This window comes from Xenopus tropicalis, chromosome 10 (assembly GCF_000004195.4).
Source record: "Xenopus tropicalis strain Nigerian chromosome 10, UCB_Xtro_10.0, whole genome shotgun sequence".
NCBI classification, from domain to species: domain Eukaryota; kingdom Metazoa; phylum Chordata; class Amphibia; order Anura; family Pipidae; genus Xenopus; species Xenopus tropicalis.
In genome coordinates, this window is record NC_030686.2 from 12073864 (window position 1) to 12095353 (window position 21490).

At 43.2% G+C, this 21490-nt stretch overlaps 3 protein-coding genes across 5 annotated transcripts in view; all 3 read right to left on the minus strand.

Moving 5' to 3' along the window:
• The window catches only part of hoxb3 (homeobox B3), a 49663-nt gene extending 49080 nt beyond the window's left edge, over positions 1 to 583 (minus strand). Inside the window, exon 1 of one of the 2 annotated variants that reach the window (XM_012971749.3) lies at positions 377 to 583. The gene's annotated coding sequence lies outside the window, so the exon portion shown is untranslated. Of the gene's footprint in view, positions 96 to 376 lie in introns of those variants that run through there. The other variant, XM_012971747.3, reaches the window with a different exon arrangement.
• A 1421-nt stretch (positions 584 to 2004) lies between these two features.
• hoxb7 (homeobox B7) lies at positions 2005 to 14907 on the minus strand. The gene is made up of 2 exons (XM_002938025.3): positions 13915 to 14907; positions 2005 to 2794 (listed from the first exon to the last, which is right to left on the minus strand). The coding sequence occupies exons 1-2, from the start codon at positions 14309 to 14311 to the stop codon at positions 2541 to 2543; spliced, it is 651 nt and encodes a 216-aa protein (XP_002938071.2). The 5' UTR covers positions 14312 to 14907; the 3' UTR covers positions 2005 to 2540.
• Positions 14908 to 15520: 613 nt separating this feature from the next.
• Positions 15521 to 17776, minus strand: hoxb8 (homeobox B8). 2 transcript variants are annotated; one of them, XM_004918661.4, is made up of 2 exons: positions 16797 to 17776; positions 15521 to 16526 (listed from the first exon to the last, which is right to left on the minus strand). In XM_004918661.4, exons 1-2 carry the CDS (start codon positions 17215 to 17217, stop codon positions 16219 to 16221), a joined length of 729 nt encoding a protein of 242 aa, XP_004918718.1. In that variant the 5' UTR covers positions 17218 to 17776; the 3' UTR covers positions 15521 to 16218. The 2 variants fall into 2 exon arrangements, with proteins under 2 accessions (XP_004918718.1, XP_002938067.1); XM_002938021.5 differs by having other exon boundaries at positions 15521 to 16529; positions 16797 to 17774.
• Between the last annotated feature and the right edge of the window lie 3714 nt (positions 17777 to 21490).

Sequence of the window (21490 nt, forward strand, 5' to 3'; positions counted from 1 at the left end):
CATTTCTTCATGACTGCTTTAAGTGCAGCCTTTCCTCCGCCGCCATCTTTTTGCTCTAAAAGGGAGGGCTCGGAGAGATTAGACCCAGATAGGTTAGCGCCTCTTTGTGCCAACACTTTCCAGCCCCTGGCAGGTACCAACCGCTGGGAGAGACTGGCACCGCACCTGGGATAGTACATAGCGACAAACACAGGCGCAACCTGCTGCAGTCTCTCACACCCCAATAGGGCAAAACCGAACCCCAAAAAGAGACCCATTCCTCAGTCTGCTCTGTATATTTATGTCCCTAGAGCCACCATACTAAAGGTCACCAGTAACGTGATAATGGACTAAAAACGTTAAATAATATATATTGAATGAAATAATATCAACATACCTGATTGGCTGGGTACATACCCCCCTTGGGTCATGGCACAGGTTTCCTCTGCAACCTGCGGCTACAAAGGGGCTTGTGTGAGTGCAAAATGCCAAATCCATGCGGCGCTTCTGTGCGTTTTCCTGTGCGCAGAGCCGAGTGCGCTTTTTTGTGCGTAACGTTCCATGTGTGTTAGCTTTGGCCTGCAAAGAGGCTGCTAATGTGCACAAATGTGTGTCTGTGAGTGACTGCGTGTGTGTGTGTAAATATGGGAGGGTTGGTCAGCCTGGTGTGGGGATGTTAGTGCGTACACTGAAAGCCATATATAGGGAATTATTTCAGCCAACCCTTACATAACCTTCAGAGGGCAAAGAGACTTCTGTGTATTCCGGCTACAAATATTCATTTATTTTACTAATCATTAATACACTTCTGACTTTAGCTTGTCTCCCCACTTTGTAATGCAACCCTGGTGTGTTTAATATTATACGGCCAAGCAGTGCCAAATAATAGTTCCACGCATGCTAAGATACAATGTGTGCCCAGTATTACAGATAAAATATGTCTGTGTCAGCAATTTACTTTATAACGTGTATACTGTGTATCTATGAAAATATACCCACACATTGTGCAAACAAGTAACTATTACAAAGGAGAAAGTGTCTCTGTGTGCATATTGTTGTGTCTGCGTATCCATCGCATATTCCGTTATTATGGAGGTCTGAAAATCAGACTTGGTGGTGGTTTTGTGCAGTATAAACAAATATAAACCGTTGATATTTTTTTACAAAAAATATATGAATTGATTTCATATTCACTGTACATACTTTCCAGTTTGTAAAGCATTGTGCTTTCCTGCAGTATCCGTCTATACATCATCGATCGACCTCCCTGTGTATTTATCACAGAGCTTCGTAACCTTTTTTGGATGGGACCCAGACTAAATCTAGAAATCCGCTTCTTGTGCCAACGTTTGGTTTAGAATTAATGATGTACGCATTTTACTCACTACTGGCTACACGTTAATGTATTGTCGTAGGGAAAAAATGTTATTTTATAGGGAGTCCTGATTGCGACCCACCCTAAACAGCATGGCCAGCATCTTCATGGTTCCTTTTATCTATCATCTATCTATCTATCTATCTGTCTGTCTGTCTGTCTGTCTATCTATCTATCTATCTATCTATCTATCATCTATTTATCTATCTATCTATCTATCTATCTATCTATCTATCTGTCTATCATCTATCTATCATCTATCTATCTATCTATCATCTATCTATCTATCTATCTATCTATCTATCTATCTATCTATCTATCTATCTATCTATCTATCTATCTATCTATCATCTATCTATCATCTATCTGTCTATCATCTATCTATCTATCTATCTATCTATCTACCTTTGCTTCTATTATTTATCTTTTATCGTTTATAGCCATTTATTCAATTTGTCATCTATATATCCATCCAAGAATCTTCACGAATCTTCTCAGTTAAGAGGCCGAAACGTTTATATACATATCAGAATATATAGATAAATATAGACAATTATAACACAAGAAGGAGCACTCCCCTAATTCAAAAACAGCTTACAATTATACACTGATTTATATGTGAAACGATAACAAAAGAACATGAAAAAATCTCACGTTTCTATTTTTTTATTCGAAGGAACCATTACAACAACTCAACAAGAAATCGAAGCACAGAGTCTATGATTAAATTATATTAAAATTAATTTTACATCACCATTTTCAAATTACACAAAAATATTACACATATTTGTAAATAGGGATGGAGAGGGAAGGAGATCTCCACAATTACTGAGTCTATTGTGAGGAAGGGGGGGGGGGGGAAGAGCCACAGGTTGTTAGGGGTAACACAGTCCTACACACGGGTCTCCAGTTTATATCGCACGAACTAATCAAACACAGTCACAAGGTTTTTTTTTGTTTTTATATCACGATCTCTCAGGGACGTGGATTCTCCAACAACAAAAAAAAGGCATAAAAAAATAAAAATGCGACGTTTGTCGAATAATTCGCTAAATGAGATGCCACATAGAAAATGGATCTATCGTGTGGGCAGGTGGGGGTAGGTAGCTAACCCTCTAGTAGAAAAGGGATCTAGGTAGTATGGATCAGTGGATCATCTTCTGGTCACTAGTCCATTGGGGGCACTTCACTCCTCTTCCTCTTCCTCAGTCTCCTGCTTTTCCTGGCTGTTAGAGGAAGGGCTGGATGCCTTGTTTTCCTTTTTCCATTTCATCCTGCGATTCTGGAACCAGATTTTGATTTGTCTCTCAGTCAGACACAAAGCGTGGGCGATCTCTATGCGCCTCCGCCGGGTCAGGTAGCGGTTAAAGTGAAACTCCTTCTCCAGCTCCAGGGTCTGGTACCTTGTGTAGGTCTGCCGGCCCCTCTTCCTGTCTGCCCCTGCAAGAGAGAGAGCTGTCAGCAAGCACACCGGCCCTCAAAGGGTTAAACACAGTGTATTCTTTCACCCAGTAATCTCAAGGAGTAGCCACTGTTCTGACTGGGGTCCCCTGGACAATAAAGCAGGTTGTGTATAGGTCAGTAAGTAGAGTGTAAGCTCTTTTGGGCAGGGCTCTCTTCACCTCTTGTATTGGTTATTGATTGCTTTATATGTTACTCTGTATGTCCAATGTATGTAACCCACTTATTGTACAGCGCTGCGGGATATGTTGGCGCTTTATAAATACATGTTAATAATAATAATAATAATAATAAGGATAGTGGCAGTGCCATACAGAGAAGGGGATAACATTATAAACAGACTTGAGGGTTATTCCCACTGCCAGATCTGTGGGCCAGCTGGTAAACCCATGGGCATTTAGCTGGGCATTTCTGTAAGGTCTGACCTAGACCCAATGAGTGATTTTGTATGAGCTTGGGAGCATATACACGTGTATACATGGGCACATACAATTAGAACATTGGTTGTATGTGTGTGTGAGTGTATATAAGGGTGTCTATATATATACACACATACACACACATATATATATATATACAATTATACACATACATACCTAGCTATGTATATATGTTTATATTTTATATACACATTTCTTTTAATATGTATATATAGGTAGGCACACACTATCATCTATCTATCTATCTATCTATCTATCTATCTATCTATCTATCTATCTATCTATCTATCTATCCATCCATCTATCTATCTATCTATCTATCTATCTATCTATCTATCCATCCATCTATCTATCTATCTATCTATCTATCTATCTATCTATCTATCTATCTATATCATCTATTAATAATAAGGATAGTGGCAATGCCATAGAGAGAAGGGGGTGACATTATAAACAGACTTGAGGGTTATTCCCACTGACAGATCTGTGGGCCAGCTGGTAAACCCATGGGCATTTAGCTGGGCATTTCTGTAATGAGTGATCTTGTACCAGCTTCTGGGGGGTATGTGGGAGAGGCAGTAACCAGGCTAGTATTTCTCTGTGATCCCTGCCTCAATAAACAATGGATTAGATCATTCTGTGGGGTGTATGGCAGAGTCTGAAATGATTTACTATATCGCTAGGGTATTGTTATATACAACGATCAGTTTCTGTAGGAAGAGTATAAACTAAGTCTGTGTAAATATTTAGGAAATTAGCTTCCTTTAGTAGAGATGTAGGCAGTTCTGTGGGGTATGTGATATTAAATAGTAGTAATGTCACTTATCGGTACATAGTCCCTAGTGGGGCACTTCAGCAATGGCTTAGATAGGCCGGCGTAATGGTGCAAACCTAGCGCCTGTGGTACGGATATTGTCTGCCATTAGAGATGTTGCAGGTAATGGTGTAACTACAGATAATTCTGTGGGATATGTGATATTAAATAGTAGTAGTAATGTCACTTATCGGTACATAGTCCCTTGGGATATGGGGCACTTCAGCAATGGCTTACATAGGCTGGTGTAATGGTGCAAACCAGCGCCTGTGGTACGGCTATTGTCTGCCATTAGATAGGTTGCCAGTAATGGTGTAACTACAGATAATTCTGTGGGATATGTGGTACTTAGAGTATCAGATCGGACTGGTCTTGGTACAATTTGCTACAGTTAATAAAGTATACACTACATTCAATAATGACAGTAGGTATGTATGTATCTCTATTTAAATACGGAGTGCAGGCATCACCTTGACAGAGCTAAGAAAGAGATAAATATCTGATTTTTTTTAGGCATAACAGTTCTTTTAGATATGTGAGAGTCGGTGATGGCAGGGAATACCACAAGTCCTTTGGTCTAATCTTTAATGATGCAGAGAGTTGTGTTACAAGTAGTGGGGAAGGTACCGGCATGGGGTGGGCAGCTCTGAGGGATGGGGCTCATTCATTGTTGGAATAGGTATTTCTGGGGGTTATGGGGTACAGTCAGTACCGGTGTAAGCTGATCTGGCCATTCTGTGGCTCATTAGATAGTTCTGGGCGACATTTGTCTCAGTAATGGAGTAGAATGGGTTCTGGGGGACATGTAGGCAAGTCTGGGAGATATGTGGCACAGTCGGTAGCAGGGAAGGTATCGCTGTGGGATATGTAGAACATTTGGTAATAATGAACAGCAGCAGAAACACAGGCATTCCCAGCATACCAGAACCAAAGAAGGAGAAGCCAGAGCCAGGATGGACAGATGGCGAAGGATTTATTAACAGCAAAAACACAGTCTAATGGTTTTCATCCCTGCTCCGACTTCATATGTATATATGTACAGAATATATTTATTTAGTCATATGGAAATAGACTGAATGAGTCCCAGTCACACAGGTCTACGTGTCACTTTATAATGGGCTAGTTATGTGGCATGTGGGGTACAGTTGGAAATGGACTAGATTGTCCTGTGGCAAAAGTCTGGAATGGAGAAGAAAGTTCTATGGTGTATGTGTGTATTATACTCTATAATGGACTAGACTGGGGCTAGTGGCCTTGTTATATGTAGCCTCCAAAGGATCTTGATGGCCTCATCCTACTCAAAGGTTCAATAGGCTTCTTCTCTGGCATCTTCCAACAACAAATATGTGGTTTAGCAAATAACTGGTTGAACAGCACTGGATAATATAGTCCTGTGGGACTTTCATACACTAGTTCTGGGGTATATGTGATACAGTCACTAATGTAGAAACCAGTTATATGGCATTTGCAGAACATTCAGTAATTGGGTAGTTATGTGGGATATATAGTAAAGGAATACAGTACATACAGAAGTTCTGTAGGATATGTGACAGTCATGGATGAATGAGATATGTGGTGCAGTCAGGAATGTAGAAGGTAGTTCTGAGGGATATGTGGTACATTTAGGAATGTAATAGTTGGTTTTGTGGGATGTATGATACCTTCAGTGATGTTACACAATCAGTTAAGGATTAGCTGGTTATGTGATATTATATGAAATAGTGAGTGAGTAGATAGTTCTCTGAGATAAAAAGGCCCAGCAGTAAGTAAGTTAGGTCTGTGGAATATGGCACAGCCACAAATCAAGCAGGCATTCTGGGTACCTATGTTACAGTATAGAAGAAACTGATAGTTCTACAGGGCATAGGTTCCAGGCATTATTCTGTTGTGTATGTGGTACAGTTAGCCTTGGAGTAGGTCAGTAGTAGTGTTATGGGATAGGTAGCACAACAATAAGAAAGTGTTCCCTTGCCAAAGTCATTAATAGAGTAGAGGGCAGGTAGGTCAATGGTATATGTGATAGGACACTAGTGGAGAAGGTCTGTGGACTTACTGGTAATGCTGATTAATGGTTAGTAATAGGCTAGAATTCAGTGCAGTCCAACTTAGTACATGTAGTGGGGGGCAATTATTTATCATACAGCATGTTCAAGGGCTTGACATATTACATTAAAATTATGTCATACATAGAAGTCTGTGCAGGGTCAGACTGAGCCAGGGGGGCACAGGGAAAAATCCTGGTGGGACCCCGACCCTTGTGAGCCCCACGTGCCCAGACCCGATCCCTAATTGCCAAGTATAAGGTATGTATGGCGGAGGGAAAGGGGCTGGCGGTGGGTGAGCTGATGGGTGAGCGGGTGGTCAGGGGCCCTGTAGGGGGTGGTATGGGGGCCCCTGGGGTAGCAGCCCCGTTGGGCCTCATACACCCCAGTCTGACCTTCAGTCTATGGATCCTTCAAGCAGACCTACAGGGACACATCCATTGGATGTTGGACAGCCCTGGACTGGATAGATATGCAGGATATGTGCCATAGTCAGCAGAGAACTAGATCTGTGGCTCTACCAACACTTTCCAAACAAAGGGCTAATTATCTGCCATTCCATGTGTTTATGGCAGGGCTGTATCAATTGGACATGTCATACATAGCAGTCTGTGGAGCTGTTAAAGCAGAATCCAACTCACGGGCCTCCGGTTGGAAGGCTCTGGGCTGGAGAATGATGTGGCATTGTCAGTAATGGATTAGCCGGCCCTATGAGTTAAAGGAACCATATACATCTAGGGGTGTATTAATTAACACTGGAGACAAACATCACCCATGATGTTGCCCATAGCAACCAATCAGATATTTGCTTTTGTTTTCTAACTTGTAGGTCACCATTCAAATCTAATTGCTAATTGGTTGCTATGGGCAACATGACCAGTGATGATTGTCTTCAATATTAATAAATACACCCCCTATTGTATGTTTAACATCAGCCAAGTAAATTCAGCTTTTGATGGAAATGGGCTCTGTCTGTCCTTTTCATTAGATAATATGTTTCTTGTATCATAAAGCACTGATAGATGATAGTTTTATTTTTGTCTTTCTTTTTTGTAGATTGTAAGCTCTTTTGGGCAGGGCTCTCTTCACCTCTTGTATTGGTTATTGATTGCTTTATATGTTACTCTGTATGTCCAATGTATGAAACCCACTTATTGTACAGCGCTGCGGGATATGTTGGCGCTTTATAAATAAATGATAATAATAATAATACCTATCTCTGTATAAACAAGTCCCTACCTTCCCCCTGGTGCTGCTGCCTGTGTCTCAGGTTTACAGATAAAGAGGAGTTCGATTTACAGAGGCTTTGAGAGTGACTGGTAACTGAACTGCCTTCTGCTCCTCCTGCAACTGCTTTGTAGAACCAAAGGGTTGGACCAAACATAAAATAAAAGTTATATCAATATCACTGAGTGTCCTTGGTTATTATTTTCAAATGGAAAGCAAAGTTTTTGAACCCAGTATGCAGAAAGTATGCCCAGCACTTAGATTGCAAGCTTTACAGGCCAGACCTTCTTTCTACTGTGTCTTCTACCACAGGGCAGTTAGTCTCTGTACCACTGGCATAACTATAGAGGCAGTTGACCCTATGATTGCACGGGGGTCCTAGGGGCAGGGGGGCCCAGACTAGCGGGCGAGGAGGTGGGACTTGAGAGAGGGCAGTTGGGAAGTTGAGATGTGGGGGGGGGGGGCAGGGGTGGAATGGGAGGGGCAGGTAGTGCTTGCATTATTCACCAGGCCCTTATGAATATTTTTTTGCAGATGGGGCAGTCTTGGTCTAGGGACACCATTGCTCTGTATATTTATACTAATACATACGCTGTTTAGTGAGTGAATGAAACACACTGTATATTACCTTATTTAGTGGTATTGTTATTAAAGGACCAGGTAATTCTTTGGCATAACTGGGTAGTTTTGTGGGAAACATGATGCAGTCAGTTATTGACTAGGGGATACAGTCAGCAACTGGGTAAGCACCTATATAATATACATGGTACAGTCTATGAGGAAGATGATAGCTGAGTTAATAAAAACCTTACTGGGGGATAAGGGGCACAGATGTAACCTTACTGGGAATAAGTGGTACAGTCACTACAGCAGACCCTGCTGGGGAGAATTGTCAAAGTCACCTGGGGTCCTAGGGTCCAGCCAGGGCAGTGTCTGCTAGAAGGTTATCCTTGAGTATGAGTGGGATTTTCTATATGTTCTCTGATTTCCTCCCACACCCCAAATATATGCAGGCAGGTAACTGGCTTCTGACCCTAGTATGTGTGATAAGGACCTTATAATGAAATCTCCTATATGAATAATGTATCATTTCTGTACAGCATGTGTCTGTGTTATATAAATAACAGATACATAAATAACAACAGATAATAGCAGATTAAAAAAAAAGTACATCATAATGATTTTCCAACCCAAACCCTCAACTCGCACCCAAACTGGGCAGCACCCAGTATTTACATCACTGAAAGGGGCTGGGAAGGGGTGATGATATCACCCCTTGGGTGGGGCCATACAGGTTTAGACTGCAACCCAAGGAGACTCACTACTAATGATGAATGGTGAGAGGAACCTGCCCAACCTGCAGATACACCCATGGGTTCCAGCAGCCCTGGACTGGAATTCAAAGTAGACCCAGGCATTTTAAATACACAGAGGCCCAATTAGCCCAATAAATAGTGACTGCCTATGGCATCTTACAGCAGCCCCTCTGGCATTTGCCTGAACCCACAGATTGCCAGTCCGGGCCTTGTACTGTCTATATTATCTTCCGCTAAGGTCAGGCCTGGACTGGGATACAAAATAGGCCCTGGCATTTCAAGTACACAGAGGCACAAACAGCCCCCCAGCAGCCCAATAAATAGTGACTGTCTATGGCATCTTACAGCAGCCCCTCTGGCATTCCCAGTACCCAGAGGCACAAACAGCCCCCCAGCCCAATAAATAGTGACTGTCTATGGCACCTTACAGCCCCCCTGGCATTCCCAGTACCCAGAGGCACAAACAGCCCCCCCCAGCCCAATAAATAGTGAGTGCCTATGGCACCTTACAGCAGCCCCTCTGGCATTTGCCTGAACCCACAGATTGCCAGTCCGGGCCTTGTACTGTCTATATTATCTTCCGCTAAGGTCAGGCCTGGACTGGGATACAAAATAGGCCCTGGCATTTCAAGTACACAGAGGCACAAACAGCCCCCCAGCAGCCCAATAAATAGTGACTGTCTATGGCATCTTACAGCAGCCCCTCTGGCATTCCCAGTACCCAGAGGCACAAACAGCCCCCCAGCCCAATAAATAGTGACTGTCTATGGCACCTTACAGCCCCTCTGGCATTCTTAGTACCGAGAGGCACAAACAGCCCCCCCCAGCCCAATAAATAGTGACTGTCTATGGCACCTTACAGTCCCCCTGGCATTCCCAGTACCCAGAGGCACAAACAGCCCCCCCCAGCCCAATAAATAGTGAGTGCCTATGGCACCTTACAGCAGCCCCTCTGGCATTTGCCTGAACCCACAGATTGCCAGTCCGGGCCTGCCAGGTTCTGTAGGATTTAGTTGGACCTGCACATCAGAAGGCCTTACTGGGGATTAATGGCACTGCCACTAATGAAGTAGGCCATACTGGGGGAAGGGGGGAAATGTAATAAAAGTCACTCAACTTGCAATAGGTCTAGTAATACAAAGCAATCAATCCAGTATTGACTATCACACCAGTGACTAGTTTACTACCTGGTGACTAGTTTTCCCTGGTTTATAAGATGTGCAAGCGTTTCATAAAATAACTAAGCAATTGTTTTATGAAGGATTCAGTATGTGATCTAAAGGCATTGCCTTATGAAAAGTAATGAAATCTCAGTTGTAAGCAAGTCATGGATAGGAACCATTGCTCTAAGTCAGTGGCTGCTACTTAAAAAAAGTATGATATATAAATATCTGAAAATTGATTTTAAGTCTCCACCCCCCTCCAAAAAATAAACAGGAAGATGAACTGTTTCACAAATACATACTGAAATGGCACATTGGTCCAGGTACATCTTTAGTCCCAGACAAGGTAGCCTTCTGGGGTTATAGTGTAACAGGCCCTGGGATTCCAAGTACCCAGAGACCCAAACAGCCCCCCAGCCCAATAAATAGTGACTGCCTATGGCATCTTACAGCAGCCCCCCTGGCATTCCCAGTACCCAGAGGCACAAACAGCCTCCCAGCCCAATAAATAGTGAGTGTCTATGGCATCTTACAGCAGCCCCTCTGGCATTTGCCAGAACCCACAGATTGCCAGCCCAGACCTGGGCACAGGGGGCCAAAGAGTATAGCACCCCAGAGAAAGAAGTGGGTTTCCAATAGGCAACATGGGCCCCTAAAAGCCAAAAGTTCTGCCTCCCCCATTGTAAAGCCCCTGACTAGGGGGAGTAATTTATGGAAACCTCATTGGTGCTCATTGGGACCAGTGGGTCAGATTACTGGGCCTCTGAAGATTTTAACACAAAGGAATCCTTTTAAGAGATTTATGGGTGTATTGGAACAGGGTCAGAGCTTGGCTTGGGGATTTCTTTAGCTGGTGGTGTGTAAATACCTTACAAACTTGTGAGACTGATATTTGTCTGAGCGATTTTCTGTAGCCCGCTGTACATTAGCAAGTCTTTCTATAGCCAGGTATGGTCTGTGCATCGCTGCTGGGTATTACTGAGTACCGGTTACTAAGGGGTTAACCCCATAGACATTTAGGTGGGTTTATGGTGCGGCAATGGGGTACTGCCTAGTGCTGACGCTATCCCTTCTGTGGGCAGTTGGTCTTACGAAATCGAAATAAATCAGCATCTGGCGCTATTAGAAAATCTGATTATATAGACCCGCTCTAATGCCAAACAGTATGGCAGTTATAAGATTGCTAGCTCCGAGGATCACGCATCCCAGGCTATTGCAATGTGCCCATGTGTATCAGAAATATAGACATTCATGTGCCGGAAAGTATTACAAATATGTATATACACATGTGTATCAGTGAGTATCTGTGTTAGAATACACGGGTGTGTGTAATGCAAACGTGCGTCTAGATGCGACGCGTGTGTGTGTTTTTATATAGGGGAGTAGTAAACATATACTTATTGTATACAAACATGGATCTGTTATACGGATACACAGGTAAATATACTAAATATATTCACATTCTTTGAAAATTAGTTTTTAAATAAAGCTCCTATACTGTCGCACAAATACACCCCAAACAGACAGTGTGTGTATATATATATGTGTATATACTGTATATATGTAAGCGCAACACATGCAAACAACACAATATACATGATGTTTCTGGCATTTACAGAGTTATGCCCCATGCCTTGGGCAGGGCTGCTGCTGCCCTACATACCGGCCGCACTTGGGCATTAGGGAAAAGGGCACAGCAGGTTTGTACTGGAAATGAGAATAGCAAACAAGAAGAATTCCCAGAGCTTATGTGGCCCCCACAGGGGCAGAAACTGGGACAAAGCTCAGTGCTGACAATGGGAGAGGGTTCCCCGGGAACTGGGGGGTATCAGCTGCAACCAGCACAGGGCAGTAGGGGTGTTATTCTGCCCCCCATAGAGCCCACCTAGTGAGCTGGGAGAAGAAGAATGAGTCTTATGGGCTTAGCCTTAACCCTACACAGACTCATCATTGCCGAAATATCTGCGAAATATCCTTGTCCTCCTCTGGTGAGAGAGAAAACTAATCGCATCCTGAAAGCACTTCTGCGCCAAAAGTTTGGGTCTGTCAGTCGCTTTAAGGCAGAGCAGTCGGGCAGGGAATAGGATAGATGGGGTCTATGGGCTTCTCTCCTTCCCTTATATCCCCCGCTTTGTAGCTCTCAGAATGGAAATGTAAGGTGCGGACTGGGGACACACTCACACTCATATATACACCTACTCACACTCATATATACACCTATTCATACTCATATATACTGTACACCTACTCACACTCATATATACACCTACTCACACTCATATATACACCTACTCATACTCATATATACTGTACACCTACTCACACTCATATATACACCTACTCACTTCCAGCTATTTCTATATCTCTCTATATATCGTGTGTATTGCTCTGTTGTGCACTGTGGCCCCAAAATAAAAACTCACTGCCAATAAGCAAAGGCAGAAATATACCCACTTTCCCTCTTTGTCTGTTTCTCATACACACAGACACATACACAAATACACACAGACACATACACACACAGACACATACACCCACACAAATACATACACACACAAATACACACACACACACACACACAAATACACACATACACACATATTCTCTCACACACTCGCAGATATACAGTACATACACATACCCAGACACACACTTTCTTTCCCACTTAAATGCGTATAATTACAGCCAGAAATATTCCATTGAGAATCATTGTGGGGCCAATAAATAGATGTAATGGGCAAATGGAACAGTGCTAATTCTCCATGAAAGCGGACTAATAAATTCTCTTAAAAACGTTATGAGTGAGTATAATGTAACTATATTCTATGGAACACAGATGGATGGAGAGCCAGGCAGATGATGGCTGAATTACAGAGAGCCATGGATGATAGACGACAGATACATAGAAAGACTGATAGACATGGAATAACTAGAAGATACTTATAGAACTGTGCGTAGGTAGGTAGATACATATAGAGATGAATACAATGGAAGGTTGGTATATGTATATATATAATAGGAGGCGCAGGTGTGGAAGATACATTGGCAGTTAACAGAATGGCGCACATATTAGGCACCGGGGTTCTAGTCAGACACAGAGGGAGAGGCAGGAGTCGGGCAGGAATAAGTAAGAATAGGGCACAGCCGGCTGTGTGTCGGCACCTCGGTGCCAGTACTGCGCCCAACTAATCGCACAGATGCCATTCTCTTTGTCAGGCGCGTATCGCACAGATCGCTTTTGCCTCTCTGCCCAAGTCTTATCCGAGTCCCACATCCCGGTCTCCGGAGCTGGGAACCTTCTCTTCTATCTGAATGGCAGCTCCCTGCAATGGCTTCTACTGTTAATCTACTAGGGAACTTGTCCCGGTCATTGAAAGACAGGGCGATAGGGTAATTGTCGGTCCCTGTGACACATGCAAGCCCCCTATATCCCATATAAGCCCTGGGCTCTACTCCCCCTATCCCATATAAGCCCTGGGCTCTACCCCCGTATCCCATGCAAGCCCTGGGCTCTACCCCCTATATCCCATGGAAGCCCTGGGCTCTACTCCCCCTATCCCATATAAGCCCTGGGCTCTACCCCCTATATCCCATGCAAGCCCTGGGCTCTACCCCCTATATCCCATGGAAGCCCTGGGCTCTACTCCCCCTATCCCATATAAGCCCTGGGCTCTACCCCCTATATCCCATGTAAGCCCTGGGCTCTACCCCCCATATCTCATGGAAGCCCTGGGCTCTACCCCCCATATCCCATGCAAGCCCTGGGCTCTACCCCCCATATCCCATGCAAGCCCTGGGCTCTACCCCCATATCCCATGCAAGCCCTGGGCTCTACCCCCCATATCCCATGCAAGCCCTGTGCTCTACCCCCCATATCCCATGCAAGCCCTGGGCTCTACCCCCATATCCCATGCAAGCCCTGGGCTCTACCTCCCATATCCCATGGAAGCCCTGGGCTCTACCCCCCATATCCCATTTGACACTGAGCACTAACACCGGAGCAGCCCTTACGCCTAGGATCCTTAGCTAGAAGCCCCATTCCTGCCCATCAGACTAACGCCATGTCAGCTATGCGCCCTCCCCAGTTGCCCACCTACCTGTGCTCCTCATCCAGGGGTAGATTCGGAGGTTGGTGTCACCCTGCAGCTCGGAGTCCCTCTGTTCAGCCTTGGTGCCGTTCTGCTTGGAGGGGTCAGTGGGGCACATCAGGGAGAGGTTCTGCTCAAAGGGCGAGCAGTGCATATTGAAGGAGGCAGCGTCAAGCCCATAGCTGGACGAGTACATTGCCGGGCTCTGGGGGTGCAGGCTGCTCCCACTGCTGTACAGAGCGGACCCTGCCGGGAAGGTGCTGCCCGGGCTGCTCCCATAGCCGCTGCGCTGGGGGTTGGAGGCAAAGGCGCACGAAGTTTGCTCTGGGAACACTCCGGATGGGAAAACAGAACTTGCAGTTGGATATTTAGAGAATAAAGCATTGGCATAATACAATGAACTCATAATTCGGCCGGATGATTTGTAGGCCGGGCCCTTTTAGTGTCGGTTTTACGAGGTACCGTGATATATTACAGAATTAGAGTCCAGATTTACACCAAAAAGGACCCCCTTTTTCCTCCCTGACCATGTGACTGGGGGACACGTGATTTTCCAGCGTCCAATCCACGCTGTGCTTCCCACAGCTCTTGTAATGTGGAAAAAAATGGTTGTACTGCTGGATTTATAAAATATGATAAATATTTGATGGGATCTAACCCTCTAAGATGTATGATTTTAAGGTGAAATTGCGCTGGAGTCCATAAGTGAGCGCTTATCTCTCTCTCTCTTTTTTTTTTCTTTCCTTCAAATGAGACCAGAGCAGTGAGATAAATCCTATCTGTGCTGGAGAGGGAAAAAAAAATATCCCTTGAATCCTATTTATTTGTGTATTGATTTGCCTCGAACATTTCTGTCTGCGTTCTGTAAGATTTCACTATCTTTGGCACGGTTATTAATGGCCACTGCGCTCTGCCTCTCAGCCCTGGCTGGTGTGCTGGCCACAGAGAGAGAGAGAGAGAGAGAGAGAGAGAGGGAGAGAGAGAGAGAGAGAGAGGGAGAGAGAGAGAGAGAGAGAGAGGGAGAGAGAGAGAGAGGGAGAGAGAGAGAGAGAGAGAGAGAGAGAGAGAGAGAGGGAGAGAGAGAGAGAGAGAGAGGGAGAGAGAGAGAGAGAGAGAGAGAGAGAGAGAGAGAGAGAGAGAGAGAGGGAGAGAGAGAGAGAGAGAGAGGAATAAGTACTGGACCTCTTAGCTGATTACATGTTCCTGCTAAGCCTGCACATTCCATTAAGAGAAGAGAGTGAGGCGCACAATTACCCAAACTTCCCTCACCTTCCTCCCCACTCAGCTCTTCTCACTCCGATTTAACCCTTTCGTGCTATGTGTAGGCCCCTCTGTCTGTCACCCAAGGGTTACACTATAGAGACCCCCCCCCCCCAGACTCACACACACAAAGCCCCCCTGCCATAGTCATACACAGAACTAAATACAAGCAAAGCGCACAGTGAAGGTACCTGTTCAGCTTTAGGATCCAGGACACAAGGAGGATTCAGTCATTTTCTTTTTGTTAATATGATGCCCATTCCAACTCTGTCCCTTTCAGCCCATCCCAGCCGGCTACTGATCCCCCTGCTGGCTAGCCCAGGGACCCCATTTATACAAGACAAGACGGCAGAAATCGCATGGTGCCACAGATTCCCTCTTGTAAACTTTATTACAACTGCTTCTTCCGTCGCTTCCATGTTTAAAGACAACAGAACAAAGTGGGTCGAACAATAAAATCACCCCCCCCCCTCCCATTAAAAAGGAATTCCACGTACACAGGATACAATCTGTCTACAGTAACCCTAATAATCACAAGTGGGGTCGTTGCAAGCATGCTAACTAAAGAGGGGATCCCCTGGCCATGGCTGGTACCATGAAGAGGAGAGGGGGCGTCCTAGCTGTGTGTCCAGGGAAGGTCTACATCTCAATTAGGCAGTTTCATGTTGTTGGTTTGTCTTTTGTTTTGCGGCTTTTCATAAAGGGATACAGGAATCACACATAGTGCACACGAAAACTTCTAGAGCGAACGGTTCCCGACCAAACAACACCCCCCCCCCCCCAAAAAAAAAGAAGATTATGATCCACAAAAAGCTATTGCGTTAAACACAAACACTAAGGTCACTGGATTTAGTTCCCGGACAGAGGAGCAGGTAGCAGGTTTGCCTTGTCTTATAGGGGGGCACTGGCTATTGTTGTACCAGGCAGGCTGGGGGCAGAGAGGGGGGTTACAGCAGAAACTTATACAGCAGATATCGGTGTCTCCTCCCGGCAGGTTTTTATTTTTGACCGTTCGCTAAAATCGCAAAGCGTCGCTGCTACTCCCGGTGCGATTTAATTGCTCTTTTCCCCTTTCTGTCCGTCCAAGGCTTCTTCTGTATCTTGCCCCCTCTCCATTTTCTGTTTCTCCAGTTCTTCCTGCTCACATTTGCTGCTGGGGAACTTGTCTTTGTTATTCTCCTTTTTCCATTTCATCCTCCTGTTCTGGAACCAGATTTTGACCTGTCTCTCAGTGAGTCCCAGGGCGTGCGACACCTCGATTCGTCGCTTCCGAGTCAGGTACGGGTTGAAGAGGAACTCCTTCTCCAGCTCCAGCGTCTGGTAGCGACTGTAGGTCTGCCGGCCCCTCCTGCGTCCGGCGGCTGCTGGAGATCAAGAGGGATCAAGAATAAGACAAGGAGGAAGGAAAACGCAGGCGGGGGGGTAACAAAACCTAAATGGGGGCAAACAGACGCTTTCAACCCCGCTGCCCCATTCTAAGGGTGTTAAAGGCTGGGAAGTGTCCAGCCATAAAAACCAAACCGGGGCAATTAAACTATAAAGCAATTCACAAGTACACAACGATCCCCCCATAAAGCAGTAAAAGAAGTATCTGGAGGGACTTTATGGCCCCTGGTCCCCCTATGGCTCACCTTGTGGTCTCATCCATGGGAACAGCTGGGTCGGAGAGGGACTCTGCTCTGAGCTCTCAGCCTCTTCCCCCAGCCCAGCCGAGGCCAGCTTGCATTCACTGTATTGCACTAGCTCCGTGTCTTGGCTGCTGAACAGGCTCTGCCTTTGCAAGGGGTCGTAGCCATAGAAGCTGCCGGGGTCCCCATGACAAGTCACAGCGCAGGGGTTCTGCTGGTAAGTGGGAGAAGAAAGGGAGGGCGTTCCATGGTAAAAATCCTGAATCTGGCCCGGGTGTTGGAAGGTGCCCCCAGCACTGGCTCCATACACCACTGTAGGTCTGCCTCCCAAGTCCTGCGCAAAGCCGCAATCATAGTAATTGGGGCGCAAAGAGTCGCCTGTTTTGTATTTGGAGAAGAGTGAATTGACGAAATAGGAGCTCATGTTAATTTGTTTTTTTACAAACAGGAGAGAAGCTTAAGGAGCTGGCTGAAGTGGCTGTGATTTCCAGAAGTATAAAAGAAAGGGGGGACAATCAAAAGTCTATGTTTGGATGATATTACATCCCCCCTTCTTTTTTTTTTTGGTTGTTGTTATAAAAAAAAAAAAAAAAAATAAAATAAAATAAAAAAAATGATGTACCCACTTAAAGACTTTCTCGCTTTACATTTCCAAGAAGGGTTGCCAGTTCATAAACAGTTTTCTGTGATTTACTTCCCAGCAAATGAGTTCTTTCATATTTTGCTGTGTCTTTTCAGGAACGTTTGCATCTATTAGCAAAGCCTGCTCCTATTGGAGAGCCAGTCGGGCTGCTGGAGAGGATTGGGAGAGAGGAGAATCCTAGAATGAAGAGCCAGTGGGGGCGAACTAGTCAGACTATACAGATTAAATATGTTTAACTACCTCCACTAATGAGATCTCTCTCCTTACAACAAATCACATACCTTAGCCCACCCCAAACATTGATTTTTGGGGAGTGCTGAAAATTAAAGACAGGGACATTCAAGTCGTTAATTCCCAAATTTTAACGAGGCACTTTGAATTCGTTTTTTTTTTTTGTCTATTTTTTATTTATTTCTTTTTTTCCTAAATGTCAGGGTCGGTTTAGAAAACTGTAAAAAGTACACGATTTTTAATTGCCGCTGGTTTTTTTTTAAAGGTCCTATAAATGTAATTGGGATTTTAATACAAGTTATCAAATCATACCGTTTCTTAGGCTGAAACATATTTTAAAACAAACGAGCCCAGTCATATTTAACATTTTAATGATCAATTTCCCCCCCTATTATTGATAAAGGTTTAACTATTCCGATGAAAGGAATTGCGTTTGTAATCGCCAAAAAAACGCCGTAAAGTGTTTAGCGAACTATAAAACGCCATAAAGCCGAGATGTTGATGTTGTTTATACCGCAGCATATAAAAGCTGTTAGGAGTTTACGAGCTTCTACCATGACTGCAATAAAATAAAGGCTTCGATTGGAGCTTGCACATTATTGCAAGATGCTGCAAGTGTCAATACTGAATTAAAATAATTATTGTTTTCAGAATAACACTTTTTTTTCTTTTTTTTTTTTTTGGTGTAGATGTCTTTTTTTTCTCCTTCACCCCCTGAAGGATTGAGCTTCTGGAACCACTTCTAAGAAACAGATGAACAGATTAAAGCAAAGAAACGACTGCTACAGCAGCTTCTGTCTGGGTATGCCTACCCGCCCATGCCATAGAGTGCAAGCTCTTGCGAACAGTAACCTCTTAATCTTCCAAGATCAACAGGTAACACGTTGATTTAAAGCGCTTTCTTACTGGGGCTGGAGTGTACAGCGCTACGCACAATGTTGGCGCCATGTACGAATTCTTTTATTCTGAGCGGATATTCTTAATTCCATGGTATTTTTTAACTGTGGCAAATCAATTAGACGTGCCTGTAAATTACTAGATAAATATTGTTCTGTCCCAACTGACAACACTGTATAGTTTCATCATAAGTTAAATAGCTATTTAGGCAGATGTGATAGACTGATAGACATATAGATAGATAGATAGATAGATAGATAGATAGATAGATAGATAGATAGATAGATAGATAGATAGATAGATAGATAGATAGATGATAGATAGATATAGATAGATAGTGAATAGATAGATAGATAGATATAGATAGATAGTGAATAGATAGATAGATAGATATAGATAGATAGTGAATAGATAGATAGATAGATAGATAGTGAATAGATAGATAGATAGATAGTGAATAGATAGATAGATAGATAGATAGATAGATAGATAGTGAATAGATAGATAGATAGATAGATAGATATAGATAGATAGATAGATAGATAGATAGATAGATAGATAGATAGATAGATAGTGAATAGATAGATAGATAGATAGATGAATTGATAGATAGATAGATAGATAGATAGATAGATAGATGATAGATAGATAGATAGATAGATAAATATAGATAGATAGTGAATAGATAGATGGATAGATGAATTGATAGATAGATGATAGATAGATAGAGAGATAGATCAGATGATAGATAGATAGATAGATAGATAAATAGATAGATAGATAGATAGATATAGATCGATATAAGATCGATAGATATCAGCACAAACATTAATATATTTAATGTGTGGATTTCAGATTTATTTTCAGAATTGTCTGTCTTTATAGTCATTTCTGGCCTATTTCTGTCCCTGCCTGGCCAAGGGTTATATTTTTTATTGTCCTATAAATAACCTTCATGTGGTACATTTTACATTTATAATACGATTCCAAACTGGATATTTGGGTTGAGCAGCAATGAATAAAAACTTCTGAGATCAAAGAGGCCGCATGAATTGTTTCTAAAATGCGTCGAACTTCTAATTTTAATTGAAACAATCAGTAAATGCACAGATATAAACCTATACAATCACAGCTTTGTGGGGGAAACATCTACACCCCTGTGCAAAAGGGATAGCACTCTATCAGAAATATAGGCGGAAAATACGAATACAAATTGACGCAAATCTTGCTTAAATAAATTGCGATGCTTTTGCCCCGCCATAACAAACCCTCGCCTGTTAATTACAGAATACTTGACGGTGTTTAGTGTAATTCTAAAAACGAAATCTATCTCATTAAATAATATTTTGGAAGGCTGTTAAAGTTTATGCTCAGAAGTAATGAGGCCACATAGGTCTGATTTGATATAAATGCTAAGTGCGGATGATAAGCCCGGCTCTCTGGGGCAGCAGAGATCTTACTATAATATGAACATTGAATACAATGATTTATAATGGATTATGAATAGGACCTGCCTTGACATACGGGTAAGTTTATGGAAAAAGCCTTTGATTCCCTAGTTACCCCAGTCCCTAGTTACCCTTGAGCTTCAAAATCTGCTTATCTCTTTTATTTAATTGCACAAATGTTTTATTCTTTTATATATATATATATATATATATATATATATATATACCGATTTCTATTTGAAATCTACAACGAAAAGGCCTTATTATATATAGTCTGACCCAATTGCTGGCTGATTGTGACTCTTTCCATCAGAATAATTAATACAGTGACATTTTATGGGCATTATTGTGAAACCTGCAGGAATGAAAGTCTTTATAACGGTGTCACACTGGTTTCACTCCGCTAACCTTCTTCCTTCGCCTCTGCTTACTAATTTACTGATTGTTAACAACATTTTACAGTATAATAAAGCTGACTTAAACGCAGGGGGCAATCCTTGTGTTATCATCGGGTTTAATTTCTCTTCGTAATAACGCCATACAGAAGGCTTGGGGGGAAAAAATATATATATATATATTGTAAAAAATATACTTTGTGTGGGTTTGTTTAATTTCTATGGGGCATGTAATCAAGAAACATGTGGATTGTAAGTTGGAAACATGGACCAATGGCGGCACCTAGCGACCGGTTTTGGGATAACCTTGGTGAAGAATTTTTCTATACCATAAGAAATATGTATAATGTTTGTTCATGTATTTCAGGGGAGGTGTATAGAAAGAAGGGGTGCAAGATGTCGTTGTAGAATAAAGGTAATAAAGGGAAACTGAGTATTTAGCCAGAGCCTGTGGAGCTGGGAATGGCCGGCCAGTGGTGGGAGTGAGGGCAGGGCAGCTCCTGATTGAAAAACTGATAAAGAAGAGTCATTTCCAGACGTCTCGCCAGAATTCTCTTGTTTAGAAGTTTATGGCTTGGGATTCTTGCAGCCTGGGATCACTGAGACAGAAGGAACAGGACACAGAAAGCCCAGAGACAGAGGAGTTTCCAAGGCTTCTGAAAACAGAAAAGACACAGAGGTTCCCAGCTTCCTTTCTCCCCTCATCATATATTTTGTTTGAACTGTTGAAAGGTATTTACATGCTGTGTTCAGGCTCCAAATCTCCAGAGCTGGGGGAAACCTCACTTCGCTGCCTATAAACTTTTACAGCGGTTATATTCTTTTATGACACAGCACTAAACGGAATTTTCGTTTTTTATGACCCACTTCTTTAGTTTTAGGTCCACCATTCCCCTTTGTTTTGCCAAAGAATTAGGCAGATTGCCCAAGGAAGCACATCTGATGCCTCTATAGCAGGGATCCTGCCATCAGCCCCTTCCCAGCACTTATCCTATAGAACACTTTTGTTTTCTTAATTCTCATTTAACGAGGGAGATAAAAAAATATCCTATTATTTCCCAATGATGTCGTTTATATATGTAA